Source organism: Rana temporaria, chromosome 9, assembly GCF_905171775.1.
Source record: "Rana temporaria chromosome 9, aRanTem1.1, whole genome shotgun sequence".
NCBI lineage: Eukaryota > Metazoa > Chordata > Amphibia > Anura > Ranidae > Rana > Rana temporaria.
In genome coordinates, this window is record NC_053497.1 from 174351770 (window position 1) to 174376174 (window position 24405).

Consider the following 24405-nt stretch of genomic DNA (forward strand, 5'->3'; position numbering starts at 1 on the left):
TGGGAGCTGAAATCTATATTGCCCGGGGCTGTTATCACTGCCTAAATATACATCATAATTAAATCCCTGTGCACGCTGTTTTATTTTAAAGAATTGCTCACAGACATGAGTAGGTACATGTAATTCTAGTCAAATATATGTGTTTCTCTTAATGATTGTGCTCTTTAGGTAGCTGATCCTGAATAACATTTGGACAGATATGATTAATATATCAAAAAAGAAAAATAATACGATCACGGCATGCAGTGACTTTGTAGACACCCCCCCCCGCCTCCAGCGCCGCACCGGGGCCCACATAATAACCGTAACATAGGTGCACGCAAAATATAGAAGGCGCATCAACCCAGGTATTTAAAGGATTGAATAGTGCCAGCAGATCATGAGATATTGATTATTTGCCCCTTTTCTAAAAGAATAAGAGTCACCTGATCATCTATCATTATAAACTAGGACACTTTTTTTGCTCAGGGACCTTAATATGACATGCATTGAATTTACACTCCTGCTTTCAGCTCACAGCTCGCAGCTTAACACACAAGCCATACAGCTAGGATTTAAGGACGTTTTCCATGGAAGAGCTAAATACATTTGGCTTACCCTCAAGGGGAGGCTTTTCACAGGGTGACAACGCTGCTGTGCTTTATCACTGCAGCATTGTCACCCTGTCACAGGCAGTAGAAGAATAACGGGTCTACTGGCAGCATCAAGTTCAAAATATAGGTTACAAAGGGGATTCAAAAAACAAAACCTGCTGTGTTATCGAGAGACCTCATGTCGGGAATCTAGAGCAGAGAAGGGCAGATCTGCATGTCTACACTTATAAACTGAAACAGACAGACGGGTAGCCACTTGCAAAATGTTCGCCAAGACAGAGTCTTAAATAGACTCCACCTGACCCAAGATGGCCACCAAAGTCACAGGTTGTGCCAGCATCCAATCAGGTCCTGCCTCTCTGTGACCAAGGAAACCATAGAGGAACTAGTTTCTTCTTGACTTCTTCCTCCACCTGCATTGCTGCTATGAATGAGCGCCACCTACAGTCTAGAAAATAGACTACATTTGTCTACAAACTGCCCTCCAATAACCCTGGGGTCCTGTTGGACCTTCTGCTCCCTTTTTGTGGCTTTTTGTGGCTCCCTTTATAGATGGCCACCAAAGTCACATGTTGTGCCAGCATCTAATCGGATTCTGCCTCTCTGTGACCAAGGAGACCATAGAGGAACTAGGTTCCTCTCGACTTCCTCGACTTCCTCCTCCTCATATTGATGAGCGCCACCTGCAGTGGAGAAAATAGACTGCACTTGTCTACAGGCTGCTCTCCAATAACCCTGGGGTCCTGTTGGACCTTCTTCTCCCTTTATAGACGACTCAGCAGTGTTTCCTTTTAAGGGGCCAATTTGCCTATTTACTACTGAAATAGGGCCCTGGACAATCCACCAGGGCTCTTTTGGTTATGCTCCAACCAACCTAGCCGTATTTGTGAATTTTGGAACATCAGGTAGAGGCCCCAAAAAGCCAAGGGAGATCATTCAATGATAAATTGCTACCCACTGATCCATTGTCAGCTCAGACGACCAAAGACAGACTACTCTCTCTCTCTCTCTCTCTTTATGTTTTCATTGTGACAAGCTTGGAAAGGCAGCCTAGAAAGTGTATATTAAGTCTGTCAAGTCGCAGCAAGAGCACTAATGTCTTTATGGTAATTGCATATGCTTAAAAATGCATTATCTTTCTGGATTTTGCATTGCTACGTGTGGCATTATGTAAGAAACCAATGATTTGTAAACAAACCTTGGCACCGAACACGGAACCTAATTTTGTTTAAATAAAGCGAAGCTCCATTAGAATTCACATCCCGTGTCCAGTCTGGCAGAGGATGAGGGGCTGTTTTGATGTATGCACTGGAGCATTTATGATTGCTTAAGTATTAAGCATTGTGAGAATCCGTAAAGATAATCAGAGGCAAGAATTAGCGATTAGAGACGAAGGAGGATTTGCTTTGTTGGAAGGATGGTCTCCTTGTTTGGCGGCTGCGGTATTTTCGATGATATTCCTGTTTTCTTGCCCGCAGTTGATCGCAAAGCTTTACAGCATTTCTTAAATTCAAGCTAAACCCAATGATTAAAATCTTATATAAGATTTCCCATTTCAAAAAATTGCAATTTTCAGTAAAAGAAATACCGGCCATTAAAGTACTTGTCCTGGCACTTCCTGTTATTGGGTGACAACTGTCTCCAAGTTGTCACCTTGTGAAATGCAACCGTGGTTGAAGACTACAAGCTTAGCACTGGCATGGTCCATCTTTGTTACCATCATGAAGATTGTCCAGAGCAATGATGTGGGGCACTGGAGACAGGAAGTCATTTTGAATGGAGTTGACCATAGTTATAGCCCAAAACTTTTTTTTCCATCTGTTTACCCTCGTTTTACCCCCCAAAACAAACCCCACGCCAAACCCCCTAAATATAATTCTGATTATTGACTGGGCAACTGGAACTGCATAGTCAACAACGGTTTGCCATTTCTTCAACTTCTTGCAGGACACGTTCATGGAACAGATGGTAGAAGCCCCAACAAGGGAAAACGCTCTTTTGGTCCTATTAATCTTCAAACAACATTGAGTTTATTATAGAAGTCCACATTATGGACAACTAGGGCAACCATGATGCAATCACATTTTTCAAAGGTTTCAGGAAAGGGAAGCAAGTTGGTATGACAAGAGTTCTAAAGTTGACTTCAATTAAAAAGTTGAGAACCTTATTGCACAACATTCAATGGGACCAAATATCTGCAACAGAGATCACAAGAGGCAAGTGGGAGGATTTTAACCATCCGGAGCTCTCTAGTTCTTGGTGGACGTCTTATTATGTGCTCCCCAGGACGTGCCTCGCGTGCTCCCCATGGGTCATGCTGCGTCGCGATGTGTGGACACAGCAGGTGACAGATCATGGTACTGGCCCACTGCCGGTACCATGTGATCGCTGTGACCAATCCTTTCATGCCATTTATTGTGTTGATCTCTGTGATTGATAATAGTGATCACTAGACATGCACACACGGAAATAATTTGTTTCGTAATTTCGTTTCCGCCAGAAAAATACATTTATTTAGTTACTCACTAAATTTGTTTTTATTTTGTTTTGTTAAAAAATGCATTCGTCCGAAAATCTGAATTATTTAAGGTCGAATCTGTCATTGAAGGCTTATGGTGTCTGTCAAATGTTCTAAGAAGATAAGACGGAGCAGCTAAACTGTACGACGTCGCAATCGTACATTTCCGGTCGAATGTTCCGCCTACAAGCGATAGAAGAATTCTAATGTTGTATGACACTAGTAATAATTATATTTATAAATTATTAATACTGGTCAACCAACAGTCGCATTCTTCTTTAGCCTATGGGCCGAGAATTTGACCGAAAATGTAAGATTTACAGTTTAGCTGCTCCGTCTAATCTTCTTAGAACATTCGACAGACACCATAATCCTTCAATGACAGACTCAACGTTTGTATGTTTTTTGCTGCTTCGTCGAATCTTCGTCATTCATGTCAAATGGTCTACCCCAACACTGTCTCTATAATGTCAAATCTTTCCTCTCTATGTAGAATAATCTTGGACTAATAGAGTTAAGGTTAGGCACATTCGACCACACACGTTCGATAGACACAGATTGCTATTGTCATCGTCATGTCGAATCTTCTATCTATATCAAACTGTTGTAGCAACGAAAATAAAGCAATTTTTGTTGGATCTTTCAGATTTCGGATTCTGCGCGTTAGTTTTCGCTTAATTATGTGCCACTTTGTGTTGGTCTATCACATAAAATCCAATAAAATATATTTATGTTTTTGGTTGTAACATGACAAAGTGTGGAAAATTGCAAGAGGTATGAATACTTTTTCAAGGCACTGTACTTGCAGAGTCCTGTGTGCTATCAGAGTTCAGTCGATGAGCCAGATATTATCGGTTCTCAAACTTGACAGATGTTCCTGATTTGATGGTACATGAGAACTGTCAAACTGTCCTTTCATTCCTTCTTTTTTTGGGATCAAATGGGTGTTGACAGGGGCCCTCTGACCATTTAAGCGTCTGAGGGGTGGTTGCTGGGAGGTCACCACGTTCATCAGAGGGTAGTGATAATTGAATGGTCTCATAGGTGCCCGCAGCCTATTGCTGGTCCCAACTTTTGTGATGTTCGAGAGTTCTACCACGAACCGAACCAGGAGGGGGGGGGGGGTATTCAGCCCAACTCCACCCAGCAGTCCCAGGTTCCTGGATTGGACAGTCCTGTACACAGCATTAGAAGAAGTCCCGGCTGGCAGTCCCTGATGTACATTTTTGATGTTTGATTTTCAGTTTGGACTGGAGAACTCTTTTAACATTCCGCGAAGCTTCACCGCCCTCGGCTGAATTGCCGCACTCGTATTTGTTCCATCCATTACCTACACAGCTGTGTGTTTTCTCTCTCATTACGGAGACACTATAGTTACTCAGTCCTTTACACAATTATGAAATGTGGTGAAACTTTAACGGATGGAGCTGGATAATAATCACCGACGGGTACTCATCGGTGAGATGATTATGGAGAGAGAACGGAGACGTGTTCAACTCTCTTTATTGCCTTTAAGGATGACTAAGATAATAAAAATATTCCACTTTATGATAACCTGAGCGGTAAAGAATGATTTTACAGTAATGCAGAGAATTGAATAATGTTATTTGAAACTGAACTCCAGTCTTCCCTTCGGTCTTGCACAGTTGTACCGGCTCCACTTCTGGACTAAAATAGCTTCCTCCTGATTTCACTGCACAATTAAAGCTTCTCACAATGTGCATTAGAAGCTGCAGCATGTCAGATAGAGCCCCGCCTCATTTCATTGATGGAGGATGTCCAGCATCATCTGGTTCTTCCTAGCCTGACTACCCCTGACCAGGCCCGCACTGGGACAAAAAATAGGCCCGGGCATTTTAGACTGAGCAGCCCGGGGGGGCGAGGCGAGATGGGGGTTAGTGATGGGATGTGGGGTGAGATAAAGAAATATATATAGACAGAGAGAGAAAGAAAGATAGATACAAAGAAAGATAAAGAAAGATGAAAGAAAGGAAGGTAGATAGATAGATAGATAGATAGATAGATAGATAGATAGATAGAGAAAGACGGGAAGGAAGGAAAGAAGATGGAGAAAGAAACAAAGAAAGATAGATAGATATAGATAGAGAGAGAAAGAAAGAAAGAAAGAAAGAAAGATAAAGATAGAAAGAAGGGAAGGAAGGAAGATAGAAAGATAGATAAAGATAGAAAGAAAGAAGGGTAGATAGAGAGAGAGAGGGGGGGGAGAGAAAGGAAGGAAGATAGATAAAGAAAGAAAGATAGATAAAGATAGAAAGAAGGGGAGGAAGGAAGATGGATATATTAATATAGATGGATAGAAAGGAAGATAGATAACAAAAGAAAGATAGATAAAGATAGAAAGAAAGAAGGGGAGGAAGGAAGAGATAGATAGAGATAGAAAGGAAGATAGATAGAAAGGAAGGAAGATAGATAAAGATAGAAAGAAAGAAGGAAAGGAAGATAGATAGATAGATAGTAAGGAAGATAGATAAAGATAGAAAGAAGGAACAGAAGATAGATAGATAGATAAAGATAGATAGATAATAGGGAGAGAGAAAGAAAGGTAAAGAGAGAGAGAGAGAGAGGGGAATGAAGGGCACCCTTACATCAGTTTACAGTACTCACAGTACTCACTCAGAGGCAGGAGGGACTGACTGGATGGATAGATATAAGACTCCATCTTTCCTTTCTGTTTGGCTTTGTCTTGAATATTCCCGCCCACATCCCTTTAGGCAGTAGAACAGTGTCTGTCGGGGAGAGTGGGCTGGGCAAACACATGAGGAGAGGAGGGGGAGGAGTCGAAGCATCTTCTCTCCTCTAACTGGTCCTGCGGGCAGCAAGGGGAGGGGAGAAATCGCCCTGCTCATCTCTCTCTCTCTATCTGGCGCTGTGTTGGTGGCGGGGGATCTCTGCTATCAGGTAAACATGGGCATCCCCTCTCGGCCTGCAACCCCTTGGTACACCCCTGGGGAGATGTGACATGCGGCCTGCGGGCCCGTTTGTGGGCCGCAACCGGCCCGCGGGCTGTCGTGGCCCACTGGGCATATGCCCGGTATACCCTATGGCCAGTCCGTGCCTGAGGGGCCACCCCTTTCATTCATCGGATTTTAGGTTATCATAGAAGATTAGCATCACATTTGGGCAATACCTAATGTGGTCTGCATGGAACTCATCAATACATTTGCATAACCCCTCCCAAGAGCCAACCCACTATTTACATCAGGGCTGAGAGCTCTTGAGAGGAATACTGAGTCGGGGTACTGTGATGTTTTCAAGGAGCTGTTCAGCACCCTGCCAGTCCCTCCCACCAGCAATCTAATTGAGGTTTGCATTTTCATGAAAGGTCCATATCAAATAAGTTCTTTCTTGGGGAATGGAAACCCTCAAAACCCTTCAAAAATCAGTGTTAACAGAACCATATAGATGCGGGACTGTCCCAAATTTGCCGGGACAGTCCCGCATTATAAAACTTAGTTCCAATTGTGCTGTCTCCCGAAATATGGGACCACAGTGTTGCCCCTTTCTAAGTTACTGCACATATGTAATAACTCAATAAGGTATTTATTATGTCAGTGGTCCCACCCCCTGGGACACAGCACCATCAGGGCTAAGGTCTATAATGTGGGACTATTCCTGCAAATCTGATACAGTCCCGCATTATAGACATTGGTCTCAATGGTGCTGTGTCCTGGGCAATGTAAAGAGATCACAGATTACTTGAGGTACTTTGCATGTGCAGCAACTCAACAAAGCATTCATTATGGCAGTGGTTCCCAACCTTAGTCCTCAATTACCCCCAACAGACCATGTTTTGGGAATTTCCTTTAGATAAAATAGCTGTCATGAATCTCAAACAATTGGCATTGATTTAAAGTGCCCGTGGAAGGTGAAGAAAATCTTGAAAATGTGGTATTTGAGGACTCGGGTTTGGAGCCACTGCCATAGGGAATGCCTTGTGTGTATAGTGTTGGTAGAGGGCGCTGTGACTAATACTTGTGTCCCGGCACTGGGAGATAGTGCGTGTTGGCCGAACTTTGCCCTGCTCGTACTGGGAATCGGCATGTGCTCCACCGCCACTGGAATAAAAAAAACGGAAGCTGGGACCTGGAAGTGACGTGACAGGAAGGCGTCTCATCGTATGTTTCGTATTGCTACGTTATCAGAAAGCGAATGAATGCCTTGTTGACTTAATGCACATGTGCAGTAACTCAAATAGGGATGACACCATGATCCCTGAACGTCCCCCGGGACACATCAAGGTCTATAATGTGGGACTATCCTGGAAAATCTGAGACAGTCTCACATTTATGTAGTTCTGTTCCCAAAGAATTTAGAATTGTTGGTGTTCCCATTTCTCCAAGTTGGGAACCACTGCAATATGGTCATAGGGCAAGGGGAGGGGAGTGGGCAATTCCTGCATAACTGGGGTATGGGAACACCTGAAACTCTAAAGTTGGTGTTAACGGAATCATATAGTTGCAGGACTGTCCCGGATTTTCTTTTCATTATAGACCCCAGTCTTGATGGTGCTGTGCATTATGGTGGATTTACGTTTTGGGTGAGCCATTGTGGTCACTGGTTGGATGGTATATGGGTCAGACCACCTGGTCACTGGGCAGGCCTGCGTGAACTATGGGTGAGTTTACCTGTGTTCCGTGGAACCAAGACTGAAAGTATAGAACTATGGTACGGAGATCTCTCTGCTAAAGTCCCAAAGGCACAGAAAGAGTCAACTCCACCTGTAACAAACTCTTCAGTCATCGGTAAACTGGCACCATGGGAAACTTTCTGTTTTAGAAGTAAATTCAAACTTTTTCTCTCTCTGTAATTTCCACATCCTTGGCTACATCCCCCCTCCTTCCCCCAATCACACACACGTACACCTTCTTGCACCTACAGGGGGCTCTGCGCTTTAGCCCGCCACTTGATCTCAATCTATTCATTTTCCCGCTGTTATCCCATGGCTGGTGAAGTCGTCTCTAAGCCTACAAATTGTAGATATTAGATTCACGTTCTCCGTCTATCAGCATGTTAAATAGCACAGAGCACTATTTCAGCATTTTGCTTCCTCGCTTCTGCTGGTAAAATCCCATCCTACGGAGGTTTTTAAAAGCGCACATGGAGGAATTAATGTAACAAAAACAGGCAATGGGTCACAACAATTTCCTACTGGGGGGGGGAGGGCTGGTAAAAGCAGTACTATACGACTGTTATGCCCCGTACACACGGTCGGATTTTCCGACAGGAAAAGTTTGATGTGAGCTTTTGATCAGAAATTCCGACCATATGTAGGCTCCATCGGACTTTTCCTGTCGGAATTTCCGCCAACAAAAATTTGAGAGCTGGTAGTCAAGTTTTCAGACAGCAAAAATTCCGATCGGAAATTCTGATCGTCTGTAGCAATTCCGACCCGCAAAATGCCGACGCGTGCTTGGAAGCATTGAACTTGATTTTCTTGGCTCGTCGTAGTGTTGTACGTTACCACGTTCTTGGCGTTTGAAAGTTTGTGTATGCAAGCCAAGATTGAGTAGAATTCCGTCGGAAAAAACATTTAAGGTTTTTCCCATGGAAAATCCGATCGTGTGTACGGGGAATTAAAATAATGGGTGTCTTTGATGCTTTGTTGTGAAGTCCAGAATGAAACCTAGTAAAATGAGGTACAGCTACTGATAGGTTTGAACGTTTTATTTTGCTATGAGAGATCCCGCCACTCATCATTGATGTCAGTGGAAGAAATGGTGCTCCATCATTGGTGTCAGTGGAAGGAATAGTGACCCATCATTAGTGTCAGTGGGAGAAATAGTGCCTCATCATTGGTGTCAGTGGGTCAGTGGAAGAAATAGTCCATCATTGTGCAGCCATGGCCCCGACCCCTGAAAAGCTGATGGTGAACTTCAGGTTCAGGGAGAGCTGACATCCATTCTCACAGTGTGGGTCACGAGGCATAGTGGGTGCAGAGTAGTGTACATTAAGTTGGACGCCAGACAGTAAAGAAATGTTTTTTCTCTTAAAGAAATGGGGAGAGAGGGTTAGGGCCAAGACACCCTTTGAGCAGGTGCAAAAGCACTTGGCAGACTCCTAAACTCACAAAAAATAGAACAGTATATTGATTGTACAACTCCGGACGCCTTAAAGCTGAACTGCGCCTGAACAAGCTGTTTTCTTCAGAAACTGAACTTGGTTGGTTGACTTCAACACAGTTCTGTATACTACCAAACTTGGAGGGGTTCTCTGGCCGGTAGAACCCATGCAACTTGGTTAGGCTTCCGACATGAAGCCCCAATCCTACGCTGCTCCTTCTTATCCTGGGTAGGCCTCAGACTGCCAAGCAACCAGGGCAGGGAACTCCCAAATAGGCCTCTGGGTTCTGGCCTAGCAGCTGGGAGCAACCTTTCCACTCATACTCCAAGTTCATATGCACCTTATCATTCCAATGCTGTAGTGTTACCCAGTGGTAGAGGGGAGAGGTGCATCAAACTCAGAGTTAGGTAAAGAATCAGAAGATCCCCTAACAATTAGTTACCACCTAGCAAACTAGATTTGGCAGCATCCCTGTTCAAGCCCAGGGTGCAACACTTGGTAGCAGTGGGAGGAATAGTGTCCCATATCAGTAAGAACAACAGTAACACAAAAAACCTCCTGCGCTCTGGTGTTTCGCAAAAACTGGGTACAGCAGTATAGTCTAATGGCAAAGTCTGAAGTCTTGCAGCCCTCCACAGAACAACGGGTGTTCTTATGGCTAAAACAGAAAGAAAAGAAAAGAGGGCGCACCGACCTTGTGCATTACCACTTAAAATTTAATTAAAAACAGAATAAAAAAGCAATAGTCCTATTCACAAGGGAAATAAAGTAAGCGCTTTTCAGACAGCTGGACTGGACCTTGCGGCACCTGCCAGTAGAACCTCAGACATCTGGACGGCTGACGGGTTTCTGGGGCGTGCGTCCTTCTTCAAAGCCTAAATGGTCTATATCAGTAAGAGAAATAATGTCCCAAGGGCTGAGTAATGCCAACAAAGGGCCACATCTGCCCCATCAGTGGCAGTTTGAAGACCATAGAACTAGCCCTTTCCTCTCCAGTCTGACAGTCCATGGCCCCCCATTTCATTAATTGGACTTTGTTTCTTTCAATCATGGAGGCTCAGCATCCCGTGTGGACGTTACCTGGAGCAGTTTGTATGCAAATGATCCATGCCTAATGACTCCTATTCATTAATGGTGAACCCACCCATCAAGGCATTTGACCCCTCCCATGGGGTTGCATCAGGGTTGAGGGCTACTGAGAGAAGTACTGAGGGAGGGTGCTGTGATGTTTTCAGGACGCTATGTACAGCTCCTTCCCAGCCCCTCCCACCGGTATGACCTGCCTGCATTGCATAGAGACCAGGGATGGACTGGCCATTGGGACTACAGGGAGTTTCCCAGTGGGCCGATGGCTCAGTGGGCCGGCTTCAGTGACAGCGGACCGCCGCCCCCCTCCGCTTCTCTGTCTCTCCCTTACCGCAGTGCTCACCTCCTCTCCCTCCCCGCAGCGCTCACCTGGGGGGACAAAGAAGCAGGGGGGACGACAGAGGAGCAGTGGGGAGGGGACAGACAGCTGACTCAACAGCTATGGCCTTGGAGTTTCTCACTTCTGCCTAATCTTGAAGGGGGAGAGGGGGCTTGGGTGGCAGAGGGGGGGGGGTGTGGGAGTTGTCCGGCCGCCATGGGAGAGACCTGTCAAAGTGGGTCAGTCTGGATGAAGTCTCGGGCCAAATTTTTGTCCCAGTCCAGCCCTGATAGAGACGCACAGAAACCCACTGATGACATCACAGACATCTATGTAATAAGAATGGAAACGTTTTATCCAAAAATGCAATGAACACATTGATTAACATCACTAACATGGTGTCAAGGGCAGAGACTAGGAAAGCTGAAATTTAAGCAGATTGAATATCATCTTTAAGAAGAAATGCATTCCGTAGCATTCTCTGGGCCTCTGTGGTCGGTGGAAGCAATCGTCTCGGAGAGTGGAATAGATTATGCATTTTAGCTTAATCGTTTTCTCTTTCTCAATGTTGTTTCCAAGCTTCACGGTCTTTAGAACGCCAGAAACTTCTCAGGATTATTTGACCGGCTTTCACGGCGATCCACTAATGCTCGCGCTTCCTGCCGACGGTATTGGATTATGTAGACAATGTGAGGTTTGCCCCGGGAGTCCTACCTTATTTTATACCCGAGGCTATAAAAGATAAAGTAAATATTTTACTGGCAGGACCTTGGAAAATCTCCTTATGTTTTACATTAAATCCTGCTCATCCGATATTCAAAACTTCTCCGGGCGTTTGTTGTTTGGGTTTAGTTTCTCATGCTGAAAGGCGAGCTGAATGTAAAGTGCCGATTTCCGGGGTACTTTCTTCTCGTCTTCCGGGGACAAAGGTGATACAAAGCTGAGCTTAAGCACCTAGGAAGAGGATGTTACAAACAGTTAGAATTGTTTTATAGTGGATAAGGTTGAAAAATTATACATGTCCATCCAGGGCCATCTTAACCACTTAAGACCCGGACCATTATGCAGGTTAAGGACCTTGCCCCTTTTTCCGATTCGGGAAATTGCGTAGCTTTAACTGACATTTGCGCGGTCTTACGACGTGTCTCCCAAACAAAATTGGCGTCCTTTTTTCCCCACAAATAGTGCTTTCTTTTGGTGGTATTTGATCACCTCTGCAGTTTTTATTTTTTGCGCTATAAACAAAAATAGAGCGACAATTTTGAAAAAAATGTTATATTTTTTACTTTTTGCTATTATAAATATCCCCAAAAAATATATAAAAAAAAACTTTTTTTTTCCCTCAGTTTAGGCCGATACGTATTCTTCGTATAAATATGCGCCGATGTATGTGAATCCGGGCCATTGTCTAAATGCCATGTTTTATTTATTTATTTTTTACTTTTTGTAACAGTCTCTGTAGCCTCATACAGAAAGGCAATTCTTCTCGTTGGAGTCAACCATCTTGGAATAAAATAATTCTCTGTACATTTTTAAGTGGCAACCACATCAGTCTCGAGCTGTGACAGTTAATTCTTGCCAACCATATCTTGGGTTCTCTCTTACTTAACGCACTCATTGTCTTTTGTGTGACTTTGGAAAGAATCCAGGCTAATGTATATTAAGAATGTCTGTCTTACCGCCTCGTCGTCAAAGCCGAGTTTTCTCTTCTAGTTCCCGCGTTCTATACATAGAGCTCAGTCAAAGGACAACACAGCGGGATATAAAGACTTCATCGAAAAATACATTTCTGAAGTCCGTTTAAATTTTACAAGCTCGTTTTGAAGAATCTAATAGATGCTTAATGGAAAACAGCCACAGCAGGGGGCCAGCGAGAAGATCATGTGTTGCTAGGTGTATATTTTTTTTTTGTACTGGCAAATTATTGATGCTTTATAAACCTGATCCAGACTCTATTATTGCACTGATCATAAAAAAGGGCTGTTGTGTCTCCATGCTTCAGAAATAAGGACTAGGCTGCAAGTGATGGGAACAGAGGGGACTGGAAGGAGCAAAGTTCTCCAGAAGAGCAGATTTTTTTTTTTTTTATGGGAGGAGAGTTAGAGGAAGGAGTTGAGTCCTCCACCAGAGCAGAGTATTTCAGGAGAGGAGAGTTAGATAGAGAAGAGAGCAGAGTCATCCAGGACTGCAGAGTATTTCAAGAGGGGAGAGTTGCTGTAGATAGAGGAAGGAACAGAGTCCTCCAGCAGTGCAGAGTATTTCAAGAGAGGAAAGTTATAGACTAAGGAGCAGAGTCCTCCAGCAGGGAAGAGTATTTCAAGAGAGGAAAGTTATAGACTAAGGAGCAGAGTCCTCCAGCAGGGAAGAGTATTTCAGGAGAGGAGAGTTAGATAGAGGAAGGAGCAGAGTCCTCCAACGGTGCAGAGTATTTCAAGAGAGGAAAGTTATAGACTAAGGAGCAGAGTCCTCCAGCAGTGCAGAGTATTTCAAGAGAGGAACGTTATAGACTAAGGAGCAGAGTCCTCCAGCAGGGAAGAGTATTTCAGGAGAGGAGAGTTAGATAGAGGAAGGAGCAGAGTCCTCCAACGGTGCAGAGTATTTCAAGAGAGGAAAGTTTTAGAGAAAGGAGCAGAGTCCTCCAGCAGGGAAGAGTATTTCAAGAGAGGAAAGTTTTAGAGAAAGGAGCAGAGTCCTCCAGCAGGGAAGAGTATTTCAAGAGAGGAAAGTTTTAGAGAAAGGAGCAGAGTCCTCCAGCAGAGCAGAGTATTTCAAGAGAGGAGAGTTATAGTGGAAGGAGCAGAGTCCTCCAGCAGAGCAGAGAATTTCAGGAGAGAAGAGTTATGGAGAAAAGAGCGGAGACCTTTAGCACTGCAGATTATTTCAGGAGAGGAGAGTTACTGTAGATAGAGGAAGGAACAGAGTCCTCCAGCAGTGCAGAGTATTTCAGGAGAGGAGAGTTGGGGGAAGGAGCAGAGTCTTCCAGCAGTGCAGAGTAATTCAGGAGAGGATAGTTAGATAGAGGAAGGAGCAGAGTCCTCCAGCAGAGCAGAATATTTCAGGAGAGGAGAGTTATAGAGGAAGGAGCAAAGTTTTCTTATATCTTTTTTGGGGGGATATTTATTGTAGCAAAAAGTAAAAAATATTGCATTTTTTTCAAAATTGTCGCTCTATTTTTGTTTATAGCGCAAAAAATAAAAACCGCAGAGGTGATCAAATACCACCAAAAGAAAGTTCTATTTGTGGGGAAAAAAAGGACGCCAATTTTGTTTGGGAGCCACATCGTACGACCGCGCAATTGTCAGTTAAAGCGACGCAGTGACGAATCGCAAAAAAGGGGCCAGGTCCTTAACCTGCATAATGGTCCGGGGTCTTAAGTGGTTAAAACTTTTCTATCAACTCAAAAGATTACAATTGGTAGAACGGACCACCTTCTGTTCACACATGGACTGTATATAAAATTTTGGATGCCGCTTATGCGTTAAACATGAATAAATACTGATGCGCTCGTATTAACTCATGTGCAATGTGAATCGTACATATACAATCAAGCAAAAAACCCTGGTGAAGAAACTCTTAATATATATGTGAGTAGATCATGAAAAAGTCCTGATGATTGAATCAGTCAGTCTGCAGTGATCCTTCCCTAATTGCCAAGCTCTCACTTCAATGTGATCAGGTTACCACAACCTCCAGCAGCGATCAGATGTTTCCAGTTTCATTCAGTCACATGCAAAAGAGGAGGAAAGGAAACATAGCGCAATATTGTACCATATAGATGTGGATAAAGGCTGCACTTAGTGCACTCACGTATCCTCGCTTATGTTATAGACAGGGTATGTTGCCGCTCAGTTTAAGTGGATTCCTAACTCGGGATAGACATCCGATGGTCCGTCACTGTAGGCTCCTCCCCCACGCGTATCGCCACTCGTCACGTGACTTAATCATGGGTATTCTACCTTTTTGATCGCTGCTGTATTATTTAGTTATTTTTTGTGTGGTTTCTTTGAGATTATTTGTTAGTAGCGCTGTAGTCCTTTTTCACTATGCGTTAAACATGTTGTCACAACCAGCAAATTTTTTTTTTTCATTAATAAGAAAACAATAAAACTTGGATACAAACCAATATTTTTTTTTAAGCAGGCAGCCAAATAAACTCATTACATTTTCATTTGTGAGCCCAATAGACTCATAATCCAACATTAAATACCGTATGATTTCCTGTGAAAAAAATAATACAAACATTTATTTACCGTCAAATTATAGGTATTGTACGCCGCCGTGGCGCCGGGCCAAACGCCCTTTAAAATTCATTGTTCCGTCAAGGTTTTTTCCGACGTCCCCGTAATTAATTTTTTTTTCCTTGTGTGAGTCTCGGGCCGTTCGCCGTTCTATCTAACAAAGACCACATTTACCGCCAGCTTTACGCGGAAAGTGCTTAGTACGTATGTAGGGCTTCTAATCTTGGAACTTTGGTTTGCGAAGCGTTTTTTTTTTTTTTTTTGTTCAAAGAAAATGAACTCGCAATTCATTACAGACAAAACATTCACAAAAGTTCCAGAACTGCTTCTCTGGATTTTTCCTTGTTGCCGTCTAATTGAATATTGATTCTCTTCCTCCTAAAAATTCCGTCACCCTTAACTTTGTATGCCTATTTTTTTTTTTTTTAAACAATGAAAAGCAAACTAAAGCCAAACTACAGAAGATAGAAGTGAATGCAGCTCTGTATTCATTAATACGCCCAACTTTTTATTTTTTGAGTTTATAGAGGAACGTTGGATTAAGTATTTAGGCCCGGATTCACAAAGCACTTGCGCCGACATATCTCGAGATACGCCGCGTAAGTGCACATATGCGCCGTCATATCTGTGCGCCGGACTCAGAAACTAAGATGCGCTTGAAAATAGTCTTCATCCGACTGACTTAACTTGCCTACGCCGGCGTAGAGTGGGCGCATATTTACGCTGGACGTATTTGGCGCTCCCGTTGATTTTCTATTCACATATGCAAATGAGGGAGATACGCCGATTCACGAACGTCCGTCCGTCCGACGCAGTGTGCGTAAAGTCATACGTCCGGCGTAAAGTTATGCCCCATAAAGGAGGTGTAACTCAGCAGCATCCATGCAAAGGGAACACAAGCCAACGTATTTTACGTAGTTTACGTAGGACGTGAATATGACTAGGCGTAGGTTACGTTTACGCCGTAGGCAGTGATCCGTCGTATCTTAGGCAGTTGTTCCGACGTGATTGTGAGCATGCGCACTGAGATGCGCCCACAGGACGGCGCATGCGCAGTTGGCGATTCGTATCTGTCTGGCGCTCGGCCCTTCATTTGCATGGGGTCACGCCTCATTAGCATGGCTCACGCCCACTTCCACTTACGCCGACTTACGCCTGAGAAACCCAGCGCAGATTTGGGAGGAAGTGCTTTGTGAATTCAGTGCTTGACTCTCTGCGCTGCGTCGGCATAGCGTAAAGGAGATACGCTACGGCGGCATAAATATGCGCCAGTGTCTGTGAATCCGGGCCTTAATTCTTTAAGTTTGCTGCATTTATTAATTTTATTTATAGATTTATATATACTTTTTTTTATCACTATTTATCATACTATTTAATTACCATTAGGGCGAGCGCATCATTTTTTCACTTTTCATTATTAGAGGACCTAAACCATGGCAAATTTTCTTTATTTAACCACTTCAGCCCCGGAAGAATTGGCTGCCCAATGACCGGGCCATTTTTTTTGCGATACGGCACTGCGTTGCTTTAACTGACAATTGCGCGGTCGTGCGACGTGGCACCCTAACAAAATTGGCGTCCTTCTTTACCCACAAATAGAGCTTTCTTTTGGTGGTATTTGATCACCTCTGCGGCTTTTATTTGTTTGCGCTATAAACAAAAAAAAAAAAATTTTGAAAAAAAAAATGCAATTGTCATTTTCGCGCACCCGTGACCCGGTCAGAAGCTCCGTGACCGCAGCCGCGGGACCCGTGGACCCAATCGCTGCCGGAGTCCCACGATCGGTCCCCGGAGCTGAAGAACGGGGAGAGGTGAGGGTAAACACACCTTCCCCGTTCCTCACAGTGGCGCTGTCATTGATTGTATGTTCCCTGATATAGGGAAAGACGATCAATGACATCACACGTCCAGCCCCACCCCCCTGCATTTAGAAACACAGATGAGGTCACACTTAACCCCTTCAGCGCCCCCCTAGTGGTTAACTCCCAAACTGCAATTGTCATTTTCACAGTACTCAGTGCATTTTTATAGCATTTTTTGCTGTGAAAATGACAATGGTCTCAAAAATGTGTCAAAATTGTCCGATGTGTCCGCCATAATGCCGCAGTCATGAAAAAAATCGCTGATCGCCGCCATTAGTAGTAAAAAAAAAAAATATTAATAAAAATGCCATAAAACTATCCCCTATTTTATAAACACTATAAATTTTGCGCAAACCAATCGTTAAACGCTTATTGCGATTTTTTTTACCAAAAATAGGTAGAAGAATACGTATCGGCCTAAAAAAAATTTTTTATATCTTTTTGGGGGGAAATTTATTATAGCAAAAAGTAAAAAATATTGAATTTTTTTCAAAATTGTTGCTCTATTTTTGTTTATAGCGCAAACAAATAAAAACCGCAGAGGTGATCAAATACCACCAAAAGAAAGCTCTATTTGTGGGGAAAAAAAGGACGCCAATTTTGTTTGGGAGCCACGTTGCACGACAATTGTCAGTTAAAGCGACGCAGTGCCGAATCGCAAAAAGAGGAAAGGTCCTTAAACTGCATAATGGTCCGGGGCTTAAGTGGTTGAGGTGCAGGCGAATTTATGTAAAATAACTTTAGTATATTCATGGTTAGAGAAAAAAAAGGACATATTGTAGTATGGTTATAGGAAACCAAGGTCAAAGTTCTCCCACAGTGCCCAAGCAGCAAATCGTACAACTAGGAAGATATCAGAATTGGTTGCAGTCTTCCCCTCCAGAGGTCATCCTTGGCCATAGTGGTCCCAGGTGATGTACAAATGTTTGAAGTGATGGAAGAAGTGGGATTGTGGGGGGTGGCAAAACCAAAAACCCAAATCGTTCTGTTCGAAGCCTTCAGGGAGACACGGCCCAGATAGGGTGACCACATTTCCAAACTACAATTCAGGGACACCTTCCCAAAAATCAGCTTGTGCTGTAACGAATCACAGCACAGTGATTGGACACAAGAGGCGGGATTTATGATTTCTCCAATCACAAGTAGGGGGCAGGGATTGTGCTTCTCCAGGCATTCCCGGCCAGGACAAGTACTGTCATTGAGTAAAGTGGTGATGTGGCAGCCTTTTTTGGGGACATCAGATTCCCCCAGGGGGGTGGCTGTGTCAGTTTCATTCCGGGACACTATACTGTCCTGGAATGAAGGTGCCCGGGACAGACCTGCAAAATGCGGGACTGTCCCGGGCAATCCGGGACACGTGGTCACCCTAGGCCCAGTGAGTGTTTTATGTTTAGAGAGGTTCTAATTTCCTGTATTGTTCTGAATCAACTCTAAAAAGACTTTACTCTACAATGGAGCCGTTTTTACGAGGGTTATGATGCCATTGTTTTGTGATTTCCTGCAGATTCGAGACACCAAGTCCTCGGACCAGAAGAGCACCTTACTGCATTTTCTTGCAGAAATTTGTGAAGAAAAATTCCCAGGGATCGAAAAGTTTCCTGAAGAACTTGAACATGTGGAGTGTGCCAGCAAAGGTAGGACAAGGCTGGTTATTGGTGCAATACATAACTTAAGGGTCAAGTGCAACTTTTTTTTTTTAGGTGGTTTTGAGTTGCTTCGATTTGTTTTTTGAGTTGCTTTGTTTGCATTTAAGTTTTCCAAGGTGTTGCCTTTATATGCTTTTGTAATACTTCAAGCTGTATCTGAGTTGCATCAGCTTGCTTGTAAAAAAAAAAGTGTTCAGATCCCCTCATCTATATGAAGGACATGTCATCGATGGGCCGGGTTGCCACCTTTTCTTTAAGTCAAACCCAAACACTTTAGCGGCCCACAGCAATTTGTTTGAATAGTACAATGGAACCTCGGATTGCGAGTAAGGTGGTTAACAAGCGTTTAGCAATAAAATAACAGTTTTTTTTTTATCCTGACTCGGTTTTTTAGGTTTGGTCCTTGGGCAAACCCTGCACCATGCATGAGAACCATTGTAGTAGCCCAAACATCCTAGTGCAGAGGCAGCTCTAGGCTTTGTGAGGCTTTAGGCAAAACTTGACATGGGGCCCCACTCTCGCCCATGATGGGAAAAATAATTCAAGGACAAGAGCCTCTTCCCCACAACCCTGGCCGGTGGTTGTAGGGGTCTGCGGACAGGGGGCTTATCGGAATCTGGAAGCCCTCCAGATCCTGCTCTTTAATAACTAAGGGGCAGGTGCCACCCAGTGATTTCACCTGGTGAACCCGCCCCCTTGTTACATCATTGCCTGAGAGCATACTGGGTCATTGACGTCACAAGGGGTGGTGTCACCGATATTCACTGGTTGTTAGGGACGCTGGGCTCTTAACGCTGCCTGAGCACAGCAGCCTTAACGTCCCCTGTCCCTCAAAACTGGGGTAATGCATTGGGTACCTGTGACTGCAAGGCCTTAGGCGACCGCCTAATTAAAGAGCCACCTCTGTCCTAGTGAGTACATCGATGGAACCTACTGACCACGTCACCACCAGAGCCGATGTCTCCAGACCAGCTCTGAGCTGAGGCATCTGTGGGGGTCTTATAGTCCACCAATTCTGCTTAGACAGGGAGAAGCGGATACACAGGGACACGCATGCCAATGCAGGATACCAGTCCTAGATACAAGTACCCCGCTTTGGAGAGTCTATGGGCCAGATTCGGGTAGAATCGCAGCGGCGTAACGTATCGTAGATACGTTACACCGCCGCAATTTTTCATCGCAAGTGCCTGATTCACTTACGTGAAAAATTACTCCGGCGGCCTCCGGCGTAAGCCCGCGTAATTTAAATGGGCGTGTGCCATTTAAATTAGGCGCGCTCCCGCGCCGGACCTACTGCGCATGCTCCGTTTCAAAATTCCCGCCGTGCTTTGCGCGGAGTGACGTCATTTTTTCAAAAGCGCGTAGCGTAATTCCGTATTCCCGGAAGGCTTACGCAAACGTCGTGAATGTTTAAATTTCGACGCCGGAACGACGGCCATACTTTATACAGCAATACGTTTGCTGTGTAAAGTTAAGGCACCCAAAACGACCACTAACTTTGCGACGGGAAACTAGACTAGCAGCGACGTAGCGAACGCGAAAAACCATTGTGGATCGCCGTAACTCCTAATTTGCATACCCAACGCTGGTTTACGACGCAAACTCCCCCCAGCGGCGGCCGCGGTACTGCATCCTAAGATCCGACAGTGTAAAACAATTACACCTGTCGGATCTTCTGGCTATCTATGCGTAACTGATTCTATGAATCAGCCGCATAGATACTCTGAGAGATACGACGGAGTATCTCCGCTGTGAATCTGGCCCTATGTCCCTGGTAGTTCAACGTTCTTGCAACCTTTGTTTCTGGTCCTTGAATGCCCCTATGGTCACCTGTAGTTCTTGGTTCTCTGTGACGACTGCAGACCAAGAAGGCTTGGACCTCAAGTGGACAGCATCCCCTGAGGAAGCCCAGGATGTGGGCGAAACATTTTGGGAATTTCATCTAAAGTGCTGTATCCATAAGAAGCAGGTTTTGTGTACTTGTTGGACCATTTTTTATCACTGTTCAATAATATAATAATATATTATTTTCCTGGATCACTGTATCATATTTGCACCTTACAAATCCCACAAATTCTCTTGTATCTATTCAAATTAAGGGATGTGGTGCCTACATTAGTTGTTTGTCCGTGGTTAAAAATGTATCCCAGGGAGAGGATACAAGTAAATAATAAAACAAAAGTCAATCCCTGAGAGGTAAAACTACATATATTTGGAATAGTTGTATGGCTAAAAAAAATCCAGTTCTTCTTCTATTTATTTAGACCAGGGGTCTCCAAACTTTCTAAACAAAGGCTTTAGGGGGGCCGCTCTATGGCCAGTGAGAGTAGACACATCCCCACCGTAAGTGTCAGTAAATTATATCCTATCACTGATTGTAAAGGGAGGAATAGTGTCCCAATAGTGCTAATTGGAGGGATAGTGCCCCATTGATAGTGTCAATGTGAGGAATTGTCTCATCAATGGTGTCAATGGGGAGCAATTGTGTATTTTCTTGGTGTCCGTTAGAGGAATAAAGACTCATTGATGGTGTCAATGGGAAGAATGGTGCCTCATTATTAGTGTCAGTGAGAGGAATGGTACCCCATCATTGGTGTCAGTTGGAGAAATAAAGCTCCATTGATGGTGCTAGTGGGAGGGAACGGTACCCCATTGTTGGTGTCTATTGGAGGAATAGGGCATCAGGGGCCTGATAAAGGCAACCAAAGGGCCACATTTTGGAGACCACTGATTTAGTCCCATAATCTTTTGCTGTTAGAAACATGGAGATGGTGCTGTGTAGGTGTGGGTACTCTGAGGGAGAAGATTCCCACTGAACCCCTCAATTGGACCCCTTAGTCTAACACTCCTGCTGAGACAGGGAGAGGATACAAGTAAATAATAAAACAAAAACGAATCCCTGAGAGGAAAAACTACATATATTCTGTATAGTTATGTGGCTAAAAAATTATTTGATGTTACCTATTCATTTAGTCCCATAATCTTTTGCAGTTAGAAACACAGAGATGGCGGTGCTTGGGTTCCTTGCTGTTACCTGTTATGGGCACCCTGAGGGAGAAGATTCCTTCTGAACCCCTCAATGGGACCTTATAGTCCAACACTTCTACTTAGTCAGGGAGAGGATACAAGTAAATAATAAAACAAAAGCAATCCCTGATAGGCAAAACTACATATATTATATTGTTGTATGGCTGAAAAAAAATCTAATTATTTGTTGTTGCCTATTTATTTAGCCCCATAATCCTTTGCTGCTATAAACACGGAGATGGTGCTGCGTAGGTATGGTTCCCCGCGAGGGAATAGAATCCCACTGAGTCGTTTCTACAATTCTTATTTTTCCCATAATAAATAAATAAGGTCTGGCATTGAAAATAGGGTATTTAGCGCGCTTGCCTTGCAGTTGCAGGGCCCTGGGTTCAATGCCTGCTGGCACCTGCTTTTTTTTCGATGTCACTGCTCCTTATAAACAGCTGTAAGTAGAAACTTAGTAGGAATAATCAGAGCGGTTATTTAGTCTTGAAAATCAATTACCACGATGTTGTTTCCAAGCTGTGTAAGGAGTGTTTGCAAGTAGTGAGCTGTTAGTTTTGGAAGTGCTGATTTCGAAGCACAATGGGGAATAAAACACCTCGCCAGCACTTGTTCACAATTTCTGCTGGAAGTTTGCTGAGATCGAGGTGTCGGAGTGAAATAGTTGCAGCTGTTTTTAACACCGCCTGGCAGGGAGCGGAGCATCGCCGCGTAAACCTGCTTGTGCAAATGAGATGCAGGCCGAAGGATGACGGGAATGGAACGGTGACGATTTGTTACTTTGTAAGCCAGTCTTTGTAAAATTTTCATATTGGAAACTACCGTAGGTGACCCGGCTCCAGGGATGGACTGGCCATTGGGACTACAGGGAGTTTCCTGGTGGGCCGATGGCTCAGTGGGCCAGCTTCAGTGACAGTGGACCGCCGCCCCCCTCCGCTCCTTTGTCTCTCCTTTCCCGCAGCGCTCACCTCCTCTCCCTCCCCGAAGCGCTCAACTGGGGGGAGCAGAGAAGCAGGGGGGACAACAGAGGAGCATGGGGGAGGGGACAGACAGCTGACTCAACAGCTATGGCCTGGGAGTTTCTCACTTCTGCCTAATCTTGTCCCATAAGGAGGGGCACCAAACTGATTCTTTGCCCCGGGTGAAATAATGTCTAGCTTCCCCACTTGTACTTCCTATAAGAGGACCAGTACCAGCCGTTCTACTCTAATAAAGTAGAATGGCTAGTGAAGGGGGAGAGGGGGCTTGAGTGGCCGGGGGGGTTGCGGGAGTTGTCCAGCCGCCATGGGAGAGACCTGTCCAAGTGGGCCAGTCTGGATGAAGTCCAGGGCCAAATTCTGTCCCAGTCCAGCCCTGCCCGGCTCCAACCGGCAGTGTGACTACTATGTTATATATTTTATTAGAAAAAAAACTTTTATTTATGCGCGTAAAATCTACTGCCATCTACGGATGTTGTGTACTTGCTCCCCCTCAAAGAGTGCTTCATCCTTTTAACCATTAAAGGAGAAGTCCCAGCTCCATTTTTTTGATGATCATGATGTAGCCGCCAGCTTCTTAACCAGTGCCGCCGTGATACTGAGCAACCAGCATAGTTACATAGTAGTTGAATAAAGACAAGAGTCCAGTGGTGCCCAACCAGTGGCCCGGGAGGCCACATGTGGCGCGTGGAGCCCCCTGATGTGGCCCGCGACCTCCTGCTCTGGGATGGATGGTTGGCAAGCCCAGATTGCAGGTTGCCGACCTTTCATCTGAGAGCGTCAGTGTTGTAAATAAAGCAGGTGGTAGAGCAGGGGTGCCCAACCTTTTGAAGAGCAAGGGCCACTTAAGCAACTTGGTAACCATAATGAGCGGAGCGGGCGGATGACAGGTCACGGCTACTCTATAGGCTCTCCGATCCACCCAGATGGAAGGGGACAAATTCCCTTCTGTTTTTTGGATTGGAGGTAGGTGGGCGTAAACAGACATCTGTAGCTCTATAGAGGTGAATTGAAGGTCCCATTTGGTCGGGCTGATGAAAAGGGCCTAAGACTGCTTTCACACTGATGTGCTGCGGTTTACCCACACTGCGGGTGCATTGTAGTGCACATGTGTCTATCCTGCGGGTTAGGTGAACTTTGCCATAGACACCGCCTGTGGCAAAAGCCGGCGCTGTAGAGGAAGCATCAGAGGGCTCCGCAGGCCACATGTGGTCCCGGGCCACATGTGGTCCCGGGCCACTGGTTGGCCACCCACGCGGTAGAGGAAGCAAGCGGCTTTTCAGAAAGTACACCACGCCTGCAGGATATAATAGACGTCTATGGCAACCGCGGGAAAACCACAGGTACATTGCGCCGCAATAGACCACAGATCATCAGTATAAAAGCAGCATTAGGCCCCTTTCAAGCGATGGGTCCGACCCAATCGGACCCTCCATTCACTTCTATGGATCGGCAGATGTAAACAGACTTTTGTCCGTTTACACCTCCTGCCTACCTCCAATCCAATCTGCTAAAAAAAAAACAAGTGGATCTGTCCCCTTCCATCTGATTGGATCAGAGGGCCCATAGCTGCCGTGTGGACAGGCTGTCTGGTATGGACACTCTGGCCTCAGTGCGACTGGCCCCATTAAGTACTACCTGAGGTCAGGGACTGTGGCAATGTTATAATAGCTGTTGAAGACTGGAAACAGGGGAATGCCACCAATAATGCACGTTGCCTCATTGGTGGCATGCCCCTGTCCCCAGTCTCCTGATCTTGGTCTCTGGCCATCTTCTACAGTATGTCTGCAGTCTTTGACCATCTCTTGTTGCATGCCCATAGTCTCTGACAGTTGTCTGTAGCATTACATTTACTGAGTAATATGTGCCCCTCTTTGGCACTATCATGGGTAGCATCTGAGGCCCCCTTTATCGAGAATGTTGACCATCACTGCCCTAGAGAGTTTTTGGATTGTCCCAGGTGGGCACTGGTAAACAAACACATGATTCAGACTTGCAGAGGTAAAATATGTCTACTAACAGTTCCCATCTCATCCATACCGTGACCAAGGCTTA

The 24405-nt window shown here is 44.7% G+C and overlaps 1 protein-coding gene across 3 annotated transcripts in view; it reads left to right on the top strand.

Moving 5' to 3' along the window:
* Window positions 1-24405, top strand: part of DIAPH2 (diaphanous related formin 2) — a 1333979-nt gene that overhangs the window by 710491 nt on the left and 599083 nt on the right. For all 3 annotated transcript variants that reach the window (XM_040325027.1, XM_040325028.1, XM_040325029.1), the window contains one exon: window positions 18202-18331. In XM_040325027.1, the coding sequence (XP_040180961.1) occupies window positions 18202-18331 (130 nt within the window). The remainder of the gene's footprint in view (window positions 1-18201; window positions 18332-24405) is intronic.